The 17,524-nt window shown below is 38.4% G+C and overlaps 1 protein-coding gene across 1 annotated transcript in view; it reads right to left on the bottom strand.

Moving 5' to 3' along the window:
* TMEFF1 (transmembrane protein with EGF like and two follistatin like domains 1) overlaps positions 1–16,812 on the bottom strand; it is an 85,426-nt gene extending 68,614 nt beyond the window's left edge. Inside the window, exons 1-3 of the mRNA XM_026841408.1 lie at positions 16,801–16,812; positions 9,928–9,959; positions 7,266–7,275 (exon numbers count right to left, since the gene is read on the bottom strand). Of these exons, the coding sequence (XP_026697209.1) occupies positions 7,266–7,275; positions 9,928–9,959; positions 16,801–16,812 (54 nt within the window). The remainder of the gene's footprint in view (positions 1–7,265; positions 7,276–9,927; positions 9,960–16,800) is intronic.
* Positions 16,813–17,524: the final 712 nt, after the last annotated feature.

The raw sequence follows: 17,524 nt of genomic DNA, 5'->3' as shown, positions 1-17,524 counted from the left end.
TTCAACACTTCACTAGTCATTAAATTTACTCTCAAGAAACATTTTCTAAGAGAGGTGACAGAGTTATTGCACTGTTGCAGCTGTGGAGACAGATGGCACCATGCCAAAACTCCAAGAAAATTTTAAATTGGAAATCTGACCATCTGCTATAGGTGGGGAAAAAATGGTTTTCATACACAGGCTCCTCCCTTGGTTTTGTAATTTTCCTGGTACTGAAATGCATGATGCAGTGCGCAACAGATGCCATACACTTTCCAATGATTTCTTATTTTCAGCTGATAAGCACTGGAATGTCTTAAATATGGAAGAGAATCAGGAATTAATTGTTAAGTTGCATTATGCTCTGCTATTACTCAGCCTGTGACAAAGCGAGGTAGTACTTTGCAAAAACTTCCAGCTATTTTGGGTTTCTCCCTATAATAAAATCTGCTTAGGTATACTTACTTGTTACTTGAAACAGGTTCAACAAGAAGAACATAACATTTTTTATTACCTTGATCCTAACTAGCTCTTCAAACAACAGTTATAGCTAGCATATCTTTAAACATTAAGGTAAACTGTTTAACAGCTTCTTTAAGATGTATGAAAAAAAAAATGGAAGGAGGGCTCTTTTCAAATGGAAAATAGTATTTTTGATGTTTATCCCTCATATAAGAGTGTTATAAAATTCTCAGTAAATACATAACTGGAAACATTTTATTAATGCTTACATGAATATTGACTATATTGCTTTTATATAATTCCAAATTACAGCTTACACGAATGGCAGAAATGGACCTAAGGTATCACATTATACATTTATAGATGGGAAAACACACAGTGCACTGGAACACAGATGAATATTGCAGGTCCTGCCACTCAGATGTGCATGCCAGCAGCTCATTTAATCAGTAGTGGAGATGACCACTAAAAGAAGGATTCTGTTTAAGTGTATATACTACTAATAAATTTTAGTTGTATATATCATTATAATCCACCATGCTTTATTCAAATGATCACTTTGTTTCCATTTTTGCTATACTAAGTGGGGGAAAGAAGAAAACCTGTGAATATATCTAGAGCCATGTATTGACTCAGTAGCTACTTCAAAGGTCACTTGCACTATCAATATGAAAAATTTAAAAAAAAAAATTAAAATAAAATTCACAGTTTCTCACAACAGATAAAAGACCTGCAGGTGGTTTCAAGACTCAAGACTTTCTGCAAGAAATTCACAAGGCCCATGGGCCACCTCTTTGTTTCCAAGTCTTTGCTTTTGTCTGATCAAGGCTCTATGAAATATATTTGGGGCCTCTGGGTCCATTAAACGCACATCTTTAAAGCAGACTGGCTCAAAAGGCTCATGAACAGGCTGAAAGAACTCCCTTCTCCAATCTGAAATGGTACCAGACACCCTAAAAGTGTTTAAGTCCCAAACACCCAGTCTGCACCCTACCTTGGCCCCTTTTGCACTGACCAGACAGTTGCAACATCCACTGGGTGGAGTATTCTTTTCCAAAGTACTCTTTGCAATGTGAAGACATAGCTGACATGCCTTTAGAATACTTAAAAAATCACTAAAACTGTTATAAACAGACCAGATTGTTGAGGGACAGAGAAGTCACATTTCCACATCAGTGACCTTTTAGGATTACTACAGAGAAATGCCAAGGAAACTTGGCCAAGTCTTATTTTTAGTACCTGGCTCTTATAAACAGACCATACCTGATACTGATGGGTAATTATGCAGTCACTTTATCAGTTTCCTACTCCTGTTAAATTTTTGTCAGTGTCCCACAAAACTGATTTGGGGCTGGTCTCTTGATGATTTTGTGACTGGAAAAACATTCTGTCTACGTGAGGCTGTCTGAAACATTAAGATATCAAACACATAAATCTGTTATTGTGCCACTGCAGGACTTCCAAAAATATTATTAATATGTACTCTGTAACACCTAAGATGTCTGTGGATCTTTAAAACAGATGAACAGAAATTTCAGAAGCAAGGTATATTTATTCAGTTAGATCAAAATATAAAAAAGAATAGATAATGAAGAGCAGTGCAAAGAGTCAGAAAAAGGATGGCAGGCCTTAACAATAAATAAGAAGAAACACTTTGGGGAGGGGTTCAGTAGCTACTCTTAGCTGCCCCACATAATAAGAGTTTTCAGCATTGCCTAGTGGCCTTGTAATCTTTTAAAAATTCATTTCAAAACATAAATTTAACATCTTTATTTTAAATGTAGACTTCAGACTTTCATTAAAAGGGCTCACAGCTGGGTGCTTTTAGACGGTTTGGGGGAAAAGAGTGGGCTAGAAGCTCTCGCTGTTTAGAACAGCATGAGTCTTTTATAATGTCTTTTGCTGGTGCTATGCAATTTTACACTTTTTCATGCATTTAGAACTTCATGCCTTTCCTCCCAGTTCATGCAGATTTTTGAAACAACCATTAACCAACACATTAATATGAAAACCAAATGCTTTGTGTCGAATGCCATCATATGACACTTATTGATACGCTTATGTAAAACGCTACTGCAGATTTCCAGGGTTGTCTCACTGTACATGCCTGAGCTACAGTTTTGTGTTGAGAACAATAAGCAGCTCCTATGCTGAGCACATGAACCGAAACTGCCCTGGGATCACTCCTTCAGCACACAGGGGAGAGGGAACACTGGACTGAACTTTAGCACTTTCTAACTAGCTCAGAAAGCATGAAGCCCTGGAGAGATCCAAAACAATGTTTTCTTTCCTCATCCTATTCATTTCTTCCTTCTCGCTGTAGAATATTAACCTTAGTCATCCTGCATTGCTCAGCTGGACAGCATCCCTCAGGGGTCAGAAAGGACCTTTAAAATAATGCAGCTGGAAGACTTAGTGATCAGCTTCAGACTTCACTCATCCTCCTCTCTCTGTTTCCAACTCTACTGTAAGGCTATGTGCATATTCCCTTTTTTATATGTACCAGAAAAAACCCTTTGACAAAGTCACATTTTCATCAATAACCATGCTCTTGCATAATTAAGGTGACTGAAAAGATCTATAATTCAATGCTAGTATTAAAATGTCAGATATAAACAAAATGGGCTGAAAAGTTCATCTTTGAGAAACATAGTGTCGACCCCATCAATGATTTAGAACCTACAATGGTGAGTAGGGAAATTTTATTCCATTTTATTTGTGAGCAATGCCAATTTTATTCTTTCTTTGCCCACTTCTTACCTTTTTCTTCTTAGACTTGCCATCTCCTTTTCTAATTTTCATGGTACCTTAGGTAGCAAGCTTTCAACATGGAACTTACATTTAGCTTGGGACACATGGGCAGCCTACGTTTTGGAGAAGAAACTGCATCAGGGTGAGTATTGCAAAAAGCACCATCCACATTCAGAACGTGTAAAAAGTAAATACAACAATTTTAAAGGAAAGAAATAAGAAGCCATATAAAATGGATTATAGGTTGTTGTAGGCTATTCTTATAACTACCCTAGAGTTTTAAACCAACTAGGGGAACAATTCTCATTGTAAACAAATGTAGATAATAGAGACAGGAGCAAATCTGAAGCAAAAGAGCAATCATATGAAAATACAGTTATACAACATGAGTCTACTTCATGTAACCTTAAAGTTATAAGCAATGATGGGTCAGTAGATCTGTCTTTGGAAACACTGACTGCAAATAGAGCATCTTATATTTTCTTCATAAGTGGGTAAAAATTATGCTGGCATTGATAAGATTCATAGGTATTATAGAAATGAAAACAACTTTTCTTGTCCAGGTCCAGCAAAAGTTACTTTATCTGAACAGTAAGCGGGTGACATTCTCTGATTCTGTCTCTTGAGCCCTTTTCCTCACCTATTTTATATGGTTCAAACAATATTTAAAATAACTTATTAAAAATAAATTTAACATTTCCCTTCCTCTGCCCTGTATCTTCATTTGAGATCTAACTCTTTAATGGTCTCTGAAAGCAGAGACCTGTACAATATAGTACAAAACACAGATATGAAAACATTGCTTCGGTCATCATGGGAGTATTTTCTGCCTTTCAGGCCTGTATTTCATATTTCTTACACCCCTTTCCTCATCATTATGGTATTTATGCTTCCTGTATCTGACATTTCAAATTTCTCTTAACAGTTCAGGTCTTGTACTCTTATTTTTTTTTAATGGCATTTGAGGGGGATTCTTTGACTGAATCTCACTCAGTGGTACAATTTTAAAATTTTCTTATTTATGCTTAAACTACTTTATTAATAGTATCTTTTTGCAATAGTTTTCTAACTATCAATACCTTCTATGATAACAATGAAATAGTGTGTTTTTCTGATATGTCAGTAGGAGCTAAACTTCATATAAACTTTCCAGCTTCTGCATTTGAGTGAGTGTGCCAGACACGTCTCAACTGCTTAAGAAGGAAATATGAGCACAGGAAGCAAAAGTGTCTCTCTACCCTCTAACCAGCCCCACAGTCTGAATAACCAGGGGTCCACGGCTGCAGAAGTTGTCATGAGTGCTTCTGCCCCCTAGTCTGGGTGCAGAGTCTCCTGGGATGTTTACAAGGTATGGAAAGAGAAAAGGGAAATTAATAGCCTGGTTGCTATATTTTGGATTATTTTAGATCCAAACCTATTTAAATCCCAAAACCTTTAGGCAAGGATTCCTCCTGTAGGTCGTACATAACACAGGACAGTGTATATGACAGAAGCAATGGGAAAACCACAAGCTAAGCACTAAGATTTTTTTTTTTTAAACATTATTTAATATAGCTACAACTGAAGTAGCATGTGGAAGGCATTGTCCACAATTACAGTGGCTGACAGTCTGTACAAGAAAGAGCCTTTAGAAAAGATGAAAATGCAACAAGAACTAAACAGCTTCTTTGCCTCAGTGTTTACTGTGAAGACGGGGAGAGGTTCAGGTTCCGTCCTCATACACAAAAGCCTGGCACTTGCTGACCGGTAAACTTTCAGTTTCCTAATTCGTGAAGGGTTCCTGTAGAGTGTTCCCAGGCAAATTAGCAGAAAAGCAGTCAGAAGAACAAAACTATGGCAGAAAAGGACCCACAAAATAAATATGGCATGCCATGGAAGAGCCAGTGTGACTTTGCAAAAGGGATCTGTGCCTCAGAAACCTGCTGAAGTCCTTTAAAGGAATAAAGAAGCAGGTGCACGAGGGAGAGCCTCAGATGCCTAAATATGCACTTGATAAAAGCCTTCATCAAAAACTCTAAATAAGCTAATGCACCAAAGGATGAATCACATGGAAAAAGGGTTGGCTAGCCCAAAAGAATCATTAGGGCACAGACAGTCACTTTTCAGATCAGAGAGATGTCCCCAGTAGAGTCCAGGAGGGGTCTGTGTTCAGCCCTGTTCTTCAGTCTGTTCATAAATAATAGGCAAAGGGTATGAAAAGTGAGGTGTAGAGACTTCTGGTAGTATCAGGTTACTCAGGGTGCTAAAAAATATGGCTAACTGAAATGTGGCAGAAACCTTACAAGACTAAGTGACTGGGTTATAAAATGGCTGATGTAATTCAATGCAGCTAAATGTAAAATAACCCATATGGAGAAAAGTCCATCTATACACATATATATCAGTGATAGGTCCTGGGATTATTATTACCATTTAAGAACAAAATGCTGGCATTATAATAGACAGTTTTACAAAAATGTCAAGTCTGTACTTAACAGTGATAAAAAAAAAAAAAGCAAATTGAATGTTATGAATTAGTAGGAATAGAACAAAGAATAAACCAGAGAACATTATTATGTCACCATATAATAGAGTGTACCCTGCCTTTTGAATAATGTGTGTCATCTGGTCCATTATCACAAAAAGGACATAGTAGAATGGAAAAAAGTTCAGAGATGACAAAAGGAATATGAAAAATACCAAATCTGGTTCTCCTGCAGCAAAAATGGAGTCCAAACACAGATTTTTTTTCTTTCTCAAAGCTATTCCTAAATACGTAACAAACTTCAGCATGTTTTTCTTCAGCTGCTGTACAATGAGACTCCTGATGTTTACAGCTGTAAAGCAATTACAGACATTTGGGTGAAAATCACCATGTAGATAATAACATTATTATCCAGTATACTTGAATGAGAAAGAGGAGAAACTTTTTAGAAAAATACTGCAAAGGCTTAGAGTGTTGTGCTGCAAACTAAATTTAAACGCACAATCTTCTAAATTATCCTATGCAATTTGTGTTTGTCTGCTCAAAGTCTCACATTCCCTAAAAAGGCTGTTTAGCTTCCTCCTGAGATAAAGAGAAAACCCCAAACTGCTATTCTACTCTTGTTCTACTAAATGTAGTCCTAGCTCCTAGCCATGTCCATCCCCACCACACAGCACAACTCTGAGAAAAACATTTTCTTGGCATGGAAATTTAAAGGGGAAAAGGACTGATTTCTAGGGATATAATCCTTGTTACTTTGTGGTCTCCAACTGTCACCATTTTGGCAGCATTTTGGTTACCTCCCAAGAGGAATTCAGGTAGTTAATTTGGTCCTGGAGAAGCACAAAATTCAAGCTACTGCTTGCTTGAACAACATTCAAGATACACTGCTTCTTTTACTGTGTAAATCCCCAGTCCAGCAGCTCAGATCTACGTGCATTTTACTTCAGCTACTGACCATTTGAATCAGACACATATGATCAACATCCCTGCCAGGCAGACGTTATACTCCCTTATCTTCCCACGCCTTCCCCACCAGGACACGACCCTCCCTGGTTTTCCGCCTCCACCAGTTTCCCCCAACTCAGGCTGAGTTCCTAGCTACATGATATAACTAGCAACAGGACAGACACTTGCAGTCTCCTTCTAGTACACTGCTTATACTGATAGGGCATTACAAAAAGCAGACAGACAAATCTTCCCTTGCTATGCTGACTGAGGTATGTCAGCATGACCTCTGAAGCTGACACTGAGCCTCCATCATGCCTCTTCTGTAGGGAGGCAATGCAAACCAGAGGACTCAAAGGGGAAGAGGGAGAGAATTCCCAGACAGCAGAAGCTGCAGCCATGGCTCCTTCTGCTTCACAGCAGCTGTGGCTTACCAGAGTCAGACCTGCAGGTGCCCTGAGCTTTCAACAGATTTTCTCAACCTCGGTGGCTATACTTCACAAAAACACTGAGACACGCTGCTCCTGTGGGTTCAGAAGTGTTGAACTTTTGCCTGAGAAGGCAAAATCACCACTTTTATGATACATGTGTCTGAATAGCTTTTAGAATAATACTTTGAAGTTTTACTTTAGTCCATTCCAAGAAGGGACACTCTTTAGAAGCAGATGATGGTGTATTTCACACAGAAATCACACAGAATCATCTAGGTTGGAAAGGACCTTGAAGATCATCTAGTCCAACCGTTCACCTAGCACTGACAGTTCCTGATAAAGGAAACATCTGTGCATTTATATAATGCAAGTTAAGTTTCCTCTATTTTTCACCTCTCTAAAATGGAGTCCAAATGACAAGAACAATAAAGTGAAGTCGTCCCTTTACCCATAGATAAACACAGTATGATCAAAGTATTCCTCCAGCATCATAATGATGCAGGCAATAGTAAATAAGGCTTGCCTCCCCTTCTGACATGGGGAAGAAGGAATTCAGCTGGACTTCCCTTTAGCCTTCTGGGCTCACTCAGTGTTCACCACCTTCAGTGGCAGGGACTTATCTCCGTGCCATCTGTGGGCCATATGTTAAATTCTAAGCTGAATATGCTGTCTAAGGATTTTCTATGGAATAAAACTGATGGGAAGAATAGGAGAAGAGGGCAGCTATTCTACACAAAGATGAAAGGTAACAGTGAGTGGAAAATATGACCCAGATCATGTTTTCCTGAAATTCAGACAAGAGGTCTGAAGTTTAGTATCCTTAAGATTACAAATGCCTATACTGAATTTCGATATTTGAGGCACTACACACAAAAGGTTCCATATATAAAGATCCATCAGAAAATGTCATTAGTATTATGTTACAAATGATTAAAACTAAACCACTTTGCATAATCAATGGAAATACTTTCCCAGCATCATTTTTCTATTTAAGTTACTATTGCTACTATACTATGATTTAAAATTTAAGACAGAAGGGTCAAAGAATATTATACAGTAGGACAGGTGGTTCTATGAGACTTTTTTGATATAAAAAGGTACCGTAAATGAAGCCATTTGAGATCCTTGCTATAAACACTTTTTAGCCCAGAGGTAAATATTCTGAAGAGTCATAAGCACCTGAAGACAAAGGGAATAAAATAATGTCCCCTCAACCATAACTGTAGAATACTGGGAAAGATATTAAATGATGTAACAGTTTGTCAAGTTAAAAAAAAAAAATGCTTCCTTTATGTTTTCACCTCCTTTTTCAATAGGGGCTTCCCCTCTGTGGGCATCGCAGTGGTTAACCTTCCTTGCTACCACTAGAAGATGCACTGCTACCTGTACCATAGGATGCTGAACACTCTATGGCACAGCACAGGGACAAAGCAAAGAGAGCAACAGGCTGGTAGTTCACTGGGTTCCACAGAAGCAAATGTTGAAGCCTGTTAAAGCAACCTGGGGGAAGGGGAAAAGGTTGCATGACACATTAAGGCTGAAGCAGATGGGACCTGGATAGAAAAAACAAAAGGGAGGTCCAGGAAAGCCTGGGATGTGACTACCTAGTCGCCCTAAGGCAAAGACTCTCACAGGAGGAAGAGTGAGGAAGAGTGTCCCACCTCAGACAGACAACTTGCACCAAATGGAACACAGCTCAGTGCTGTTCACAACCCCTGGGCTCCAAAGTGCCCCCCAGCTCCCCCTGCTCAGAGGGCAGAGTCCTTTTAGAATAACTAGACTCCTGCAGAAGTGTTGCCTGGATATCCTGAAGCAACGGTAAAATAAAGTGCTACAGGACCTGTGCTGTAAAGTCAACTTAGAAACAACTGGATTCAATGAAAAGTACTGAATAAATAATGGCTTGCCTTTTTGATTGAGCAAATTGTTGGAGAAATGCTACATCTGGCATGATTTCTTGCAGTGTCCTCTTACATTTTTCTTTCATTATTAAATTCCCTTTGTTTCTTTTTTTTTTTTTTAAATTGAAGAATTTGCCAGGCTTGTTTTCTTTATATTAATGATTGCTTGAGAAGTCACTTTTTTGTGGTGTTAGTAATTCCCAAGATAGGAGAAACAAGTGAAAAAATCAAAATAAACCGAACATATTTCCCTCCCGAATGATAATGTTCACAATCACACTGCTGTCACTCAACTGAAGTTGCATGTCTAACTGTATTCTGTAACTCTGGTGTTAAAAAGATCCCACTGTAGATACTTTCATGCCTTGAACAGTGCATTGTTTATCACACTTTCTGTTAGGAAGTGCTGGGGAACATTTTAAGTACCCAACAATAAATTCCTTTGTTTGCATTTTTTCTGTTGGTGCAGAACTTCAATATTAATCTGTCTTTGGGTTGCAGTGGGATTTTCAAGAACCTTCCTTGGTCCATTTACTCCTATTGACTTCAAGTAAAAACAGAACAATGATAATGTTTGAAGATCCTATGCTAGAAGTAAACTTGACTAAAGGAGTAGGTTATTGAGCCAAATTTGGAAGCTGCATTCACTTACAGTAGGAATACATTTGACATCCTGGTAACAATTATTTCCGTATTTAACAGTTTGGCGTGGGTGCTGGACTGAATTTTCTTTATGAAAACATATGGATGGATACCACTGAGAGTAACGAGAAAAAGAGCCTAAAAGTGCTGTGGTCCGTCTCAGGCAGGATGAGTGCCCTGCTTGCCCTGCATGTATTGTTACGTGTAAGTCAAGTAAAGTACAAATCAATAGCACCGTTTTAAAGGCTCTAAGATGTTTGGCCTTGAACTCCATTTCTTTCTTCACCTGACCAGATGTGGAAACAAAAGCAAGCCTTCACAGACAGAGGTGAAAAGAAAGCATGTCTCTCCTTTCCCCTTCCCCCTTCCCTCACTCTCACCCTCCAAAGGAAAAAACCCAGTATTCCACCTCTGAGGAAGCGTCTGCACTCATTTTCATGCCTACCACATCACAGCTGAGAAAAGACAGTGAGGAAAAAGCAAAAAAGAACAAGAACATATTTCATCTGAGAAACTCTCTTACCACATCGGTAACATTCGGGGGGAAATAACTAAGTCCTTTTCAAAAGCCCAAGAGTTTAAAGAAACACAGGTCATGATTATTAAAAGGCTGAAGTGGATTACACACTACTTGAAAAGCTTAAGAAGTATACTAATTTAAAAGTAAGAACTACAAATTATCACAATGCTTTATAATTTGACCCCATCTAAATAATTCAGTATTCACTGTGTCTGATGTAGAGCAGTCTTCCATTGCAGATGCATTAAATCCAAACTAATTAATGCTGAACCTGTTCTCCAGGAAAAAATACAATTTCATTTAGCATTTTCTCCCCACCAAATATATGGTTATATTCTGGTTATAGACTGGTTATAGTCTTCCAGTGAAATCTAGCCCTTTGTTACAAGGTGCTGTATCTGCAATGTATACTTCTGAAATTGGAAAGCTAATAGCATACAGTTCAGTATAAATGGCAGCATTTGCTCAGGACTAGTAATAACAGAGATACTTGGCTGAAGAATGGGGTGCTTCTCTAAAGCTCTAAAGATTTAAAAGGAAACGATGATGTTCTTCAGAAGTTCCTGGCTCAGAATTAGGGTCTAATCCTAGTCTTGGAGTCAGACCCTGTGCTAATGGCAAGTGCTTTGTCAGAGCAATTGACAAGTGGATATTCAAATAAGGTAGCTCCTAGCTAACTCTGAGGTATCCAGATGTTAAAAATAGAATGCTACTATGGCAGTATCAGTATCTGTCTTTGCTTGAGCAGCATCACTAGAAATAAAGCCACGAGGTACCCTCACACTCTGTAATTAATTCAGTTTTCTTCCAGCTTTAAAGATGAGAATCTATCAGCCATTCCTACACCCAAACTACAGACACAAATCATCAGTCATTGCTGCCCCCATCATCAGCAATAATTAGTCAACACTGCTGTCTGTAGGCTTGCACAGAAGCCAGGTCTCTCGGGAATGCTTCACCCAAAGGCTCTGTTTCAACATGCAGTAAGTCATATACAGACTAAAAGACAAAGCACTTTTGAGGCTGAGCCAAAGAAGCGGCAGGGTTGAAGGTATCCCTGTGTTTCCCATGAGGGAGGAAGGGCAAGGAGAGAGGCCTGGGGAAAGACCATCATAAAAGGGGAGTGAAGAGGACTTGCCGAAGAAAAGGCTGACAGCAACATGGTGGTACAGGATACAAACGTGAAAGCCAGGCAGCTGGCAAGAATTGCCATTTGCATGAAAAGAGTCACAGGGCAGGGAACTACAAGGACTAAATGAGTAGATGCCTCAGTTTGCTGTCCTGCTTCTTCTGAAAACACACAGGACAAGCACAGGCAGCATTCATACTGCCTAATCCTGTGATTAAGGAGCAATAGCAAAAATTTTCAAAATGTTCTTGTTACAAAAGAAACTTAAATTCTGAATGCTAATATTCTGTTGGCTACATTTAATGGAAAGAGAACTTGCCAGTTCTCCCATCAGCAGAGCATTACAAAGCATGTTCTGGGGAATTTCCAATGGGAGTAGAAGTAGGCCAGCCAAAACACCATAAATAAAATATGAAGGAAGATAAAAACCCCACCACTTGAAGGAGAAGACTTAAGTTGCCTTTACTGCAACTGTGATGTGTGCAAGACTTCTCTAAACCAGCATTTTTCCTTTGCTTAATTATGCAAAATAAGTTGTGTTGGGTGTGAAAAGAGAGAAAATAGGGGAATCCTTGTCTTTAAATCTAGACAAAGGGAACTGAATCCACTGTTTAACAATAAAGCAGGTTTCTATGTGTAGTATTTCAGTGATGACAGTGGAAGAAAACTGTGGTAACCAATTGGCTCCAGAAAGAGCTAAAGGACTACAAGCTACGGGGAAGCTCTTCTTTTGACTCTGCGAGGCAAAGATGTATACAAAGCTATTGTGAAAACAGGGCAGAATTTCTCATTCTATGTTTATAAAGCAAGAAACTTATAGCAAAGGTAATGTTTTCTTAGAAACATACAGGTCTGGGTGAAGCAGTAAGACTCTCAAATAAGGGAGTTAAAGTATTGTTTTTGCTAAAAATAAATCACCGCCTTGAACATACATAGATTGTGCACGATGTCAATGGTTTTGAAAAGAAGAAATTCCTTTCACTTGAACCTCAGCTGATCTTTGTTAGCTTATGAAGCATTTGTGAGTGCTGCTGATAGTGTTTTGCCACACACAGAGAGACTGGAAGCCCCTAAACTGACAAAGAGGACACCGGCTGCCTCTTTGTTGCTTCTGGAGTACAATAACTGAAGCTATGGAAAATCTGTCTCCCTACAAATTGTCTTGTCAAAGGCACAGGCTGTTTTCTTTTTCAAAAAGTATAATTTACAAAATGCTTTTAAATTGTAGCTTTTCATTTCCATTCACATTTATCTGACTGTTCTGAAAGAACTGCCTTCAAATAACAATTTATTTTCTTTCACAAATATACAAAGCACTAATATTTTGGCTTGGTTTTAGTGTTCTGTTCCTCTGAAAATACAAATGGAAGAGTTAAACTGAAACAACTACTTGTCTATAAATCCTCAGTGAAATTCATCAGGCATGTTCATGGTTATCTGTAAATAAAAAGACTCATAGACAGTAATGTCTTTTTATATAAAATTCTATCATTCAAGTATTGTGCTATTATATATTGTGTGTCTTAATTAGAAAAGCATTCTTAGAGCTTACTATTTGATTTTAAAAGCAAGTAAACATTTTTGCCATAATCATAAGACTGGAAAACAAATCTTTTTATTTTACAATACAAAATTTACCCTGTAATAATTACAGAAAAGTGAAAGAGATGCTTCTTTCTTATCTTGGTTAAATTACTATAATCGGATTGAAAATGCAATAGGTTTTCCAGTATCCATTTTATCCAGCTCCCCCCGAACATTACCTTAGTGCTAATTTGAAGTGTCATTCCCAAATCTCAACTTATTTATAAAACTAATCTCAATACCAAAAAGGATATAATTTCTGGAATAGCCTTTGCAGTCTGAAAATCACAGAAAACAGGGTTAGAATACAAACAATACTCATATCTGTAATCTTCTATTATCATGTCAATTATCAGGCATTAGTAAATGCAACTAGAATTTTATTCAGCTCAGGTCCCCATTGCTCAGGGCTGTGCATCCAACATTTGTGCATTTTGTCCATTTGTCTATAAGCTACTGAAATGTTTCTTGATATAAAATGGTGTGGGATTTTTTTGCTCGGGATGGAAAAATGGGACATAAATTATCTGACATTTTCTATAATAGCTATCAGATGTTTCGTAGTAAACAGATTATATTAAACAATCAGGGGCTCTGAAAAACTTGTCATCATGTCCATGAATACGGATGGAGCAGTAGACATCCTAAATTTAAAATATCAGAGACACAGACACACACTCTGCCAGCTGGCCATTTCTGTCAAATAGAGCACATTTGCATTGTGGCTGTGTATCAGATGTTAAAACAGGGAACTACCCGAAGCCTTCAGTCTCCTTCTTGCCACAACGGATCCACCTCCTCACCCACCCTATCTGCATCCCATGAGGCTGTGGGATGCAAGATGAGGAGTGAAGCAAACCACAGATGATGCTTTATGGTTTCAAATAAGGGGAATACCACCAGTGCTTTTCAAATCTTGTATTTTAAGGTGCATTTATCACTCCTTAGCTCTATTCATGCCCAATAAATAATATATTTTAAAACAGGAAAGAACCATGTTTGGTGGTTGTCTTTATGCCTGTGGGGACATCTCCCTGTTTTTGGTACATCATGTGGCCTTGAGATTGTGCCCAACATGTCCAATAACTGCTCTGAGCTCTCTGGTGTTTCCAGTCATGGTCCTCCCGATCTGCTCTGGGGATGAACCACTGTGATTGAGAAGACTGTGTAGTCTAACATGCTTTAGCCTATCCCACTCACAGGTGATGGAAGAGAGAGAGCAAGCACCCTCCCTGCTTGGCTGCCAGAAGCAAGTCCTCTGAGCTCCACAGAAGAGGATGGGAGCTGCTATGTGACTCTTTTTCATCCAATGTCCTTGACAGCTGCAGTGAAACTGCAGGTGACAGGCTGTGAAAGACCCCAAACCTGAAACATTCAGGTCTCAGTCAGCAGCTGGTCAAATCTGGGAACAAGCAGCTCACAAGTTTCAGTCTGCTTGACTACCTACTAAGAACACCTGCTTACAGCTGGGAATAACAATAAAAGTCATATAATGACTTTTCTGGAAGGCTTAAACACTTTTTTTTCCCTTTATCTTTCTTAGTATTTTTTTTCAGAGTTATCAAATTTCTTTATCTAGATTAAGCGCAGTTTCTGCTTCTGGTAACTCAAAGGTCCCATGTCTCTATACCAAGAATTAAGATTCAATCCTTAGGCTGTTCCAGGCTCAGCACAGGCAGATAAATCTGTTGATGGACTTTAGTACAAAATACTAATGTGTTTAAAAGTTAAATTCCATCTCTGGTAATTTTCTGAACTGGGGCAAGATTGCTGAATTGTCAGAAATAAGTCTTTACCATTTATTTTAGTCAAGGCTACCCCTAATGATGTAAATATACTTAACAACATTTTCCCTTTCTTTCCATTAAATAAAAAAGCTTTGTGAGAAGTTGCTTTTAGCTTTGAAATATCTCAGTTGGTTTTGATTTGTTTTCTTCCTTTTCACAGTCCAGTAGCATATCTTACATTCCGGGTGAAATTACTAGTGGTCTTTAGCTATCTCAATATGGCATCAGATGATATTACTAATATCATTGTAGCAGTAAAATGTTTTCTTTCAGGAATATATTATCATTACCATGAGAAACAGTATTTGCAAGCAGCACTCTCAAGAGAATTTAAGTAAATGCACATCACTTCATCCTTATTTTAAGCTTTCTTTGATTATTTTTTCCAGCTGACCACAGCTGATCTTTGAGATAAGACATAAGAAAGCTTTTAAATTGAGAAAATACATTATTGCTGAGCTCTATTGAGAGTATAAAGTGGAGAAAGAACTGTCGTCATTTGATCATGCGGTTCATAAGAGAACTATAAATCTTGCATATTTTACAAGATCCAATTTAATTAAAAAAATTAATAACACTTGTGAAAATCAAGATACATATCTTCATAATTCCTTTTTTTTAAGGTTCGTTTTGGTTTATTTCCTCTTCCTTTCCTTTCTTTATCACATTTGCATGAGCTTTTTCTGTAAGGGATAGGAATATTTTTTTCTCATTACTTTTTCATTTGCCTCCTTATTCTCTGATACTGTGCCCTTATTAGTTGGTATGCTCTCTCTTCCACTTGTATAGCAAAAGGGATATTGGCTAGCCTGCACATTCCCAGTAGCTGATGAACTGGAAGCCACAATAAAATGACTTTGTAAAGGGCAGAGCTGGCTTTCACAGGTACACATGGAGAGAAACACAGTGAAAAAAAAAAAAAAAAAAAAAAAAAGCAGCACCTTGAGGCAGTAGGCTGATACTTAAAATGTTACTTCTGATGCTGAATGTGAATTGTATGCATTAAGGCATTCTGTTCCCTGCAAAATGACTAATTTTTTGGCTGTGCAGAAATACAAGGATCTTAATTATGCATTTTTGGGGTCTGAGAAAGACAAATTTGAAAAACACCATCAAAATAAGTGAGATGATAGATAGATAGGTAGATAGATAGATAGATAGATAGATAGATAGATAGATAGATAGATAGATAGATAGATCTTTATTACAAAAGTCTTTATTTCTCTCCCTCTCCCTCTCTTTACACAGTGTCTGGGAACTTGCTTTGTAAAAATTCAAATTAACTTTTATGTGCATTTAATTGCAAGCAAAACCTGTGGAAATTTCTAGTGCAAATCTAGACCCCCACCTCATTTCGAGCAAACATAATCAAAACCCAGTGGTATTCCAATAAAGCAAAGCTAGCTTTCTTTCACTTCCCCAATCAAACTATAAAAGACACATCAAGCAATAAAGATGATCAAAATCAGTAATTTCTGTAAAACGTTCTTTTTCAAGACTTCCATTATGATTGAAACAAAAGGAGTTTGATTTGCACCTACTGGAGAAGAGCACATGAATTTAAAATCTTCGCTACACCTGCTAGAACCAGTGGGGACATGCTCAGGTAGCTTTGCACAGGCATACTCTGCATCATCATCCCCATCATGAACCCTGCAAAGCATACAAGGACACTCTCTTGAAATAGGTAGCTGAACTGGGCTGTGCCAAGAGCTTGCTTAGATACATGCTCCGTCTGCTGCTGTCTTTAACACTGCTTCCCTCTCTCACAGTCCCACCAAGAAATTTTTTTCATTCCCAGACTAAGCTCTAACCTCCCTGTCGATCTGAACAGAGCTACGAGAGGCAAAGGCAGTGAGTCTCTGCAAGCAGAAGTTACTGCTCTGTTTCCTTTTAGAAAGTACCATCTGCTTTTTCAGCAAATAAACACTGTAGCTTATTATGATGCCATAAACTTAATTTCACCTAAAGTCTTGATATGCTGTATAAACTAACAGTATATACAGGGGATCTGCTGCTACCAAACTGTGCAATGAAGGGCCAGAGCTAGAAAGAGACTAAACTATGTAATGCCTGGGCAATTCAAGGATAAACAACATCTCCCTGGTGATTCATGCAACACCTTTGCCAAATGTTTCATCTAATATGGAACAGTCCTAAGAAAAAAGATCACTCTTTCCTTTTCTCCTGTAATACAGTCACCTTGACGCTCATCTCGTAAATCGCTGTGTTGCCCTGTGACACCTCCCTTTTCCCAGCGTGGCTGAGGGCTTCTGGAGGTGCTTTTCATCACCAGCTCCCATGACAGAATGCTAGACTAGAGGTTTAGCTGCCTAACCACTGGTTTCTAGCAACATTTTAGATGCTATAAGGTATCTGGGAGACCTGCATGGGGCTGAAAGACAAGGCATGGGATTCTCAGGAGTACTGCATCTTTTTGGTGCAGCACCGTAAAGGCATGTAGGCATCCTGAGATGGCACCATATATGTTAAAATAGTAGGCATTCACTGTAATACTAAGATGCCTAAATTTGCTGCTAAGTACCAAGCAGGGGTGTTGTTACAACCACTACCAAAATAGGTACCCTGTGTGTGAGGTACTTGTCATAATTTTCAGTACCTAACAGTAAGTAGGCTTTAGCAATGGATTGTGAAAAAAACACTCAAGAGGTCCTGAAATATGTTAGAGCCCTCACAGTGACAGTGAGAGACAGTGAAAAACAATTGCTCTCAGTAACGGTGGAAGTACTTCATGCTGAAAAATGAACTTGTTATCATCTCACACAGAAGATGTGATAGTCATCCCATGACTTAGAGAGTATTTGCTATACAAAATGCACTCTCTCTCCTGCCAGGACCCCAACCATCCATTCCAGGCCAGAAACTGCAGAGAAAAGGAGCTGCTGCCCTCAACTGAAATGTGACA

This window comes from Athene cunicularia (assembly GCF_003259725.1).
Source record: "Athene cunicularia isolate RWA chromosome 2 unlocalized genomic scaffold, athCun1 chr2_part1, whole genome shotgun sequence".
Classification (NCBI taxonomy): Eukaryota; Metazoa; Chordata; class Aves; order Strigiformes; family Strigidae; genus Athene; species Athene cunicularia.
This window is presented reverse-complemented; position numbering and strand designations above follow the sequence as displayed.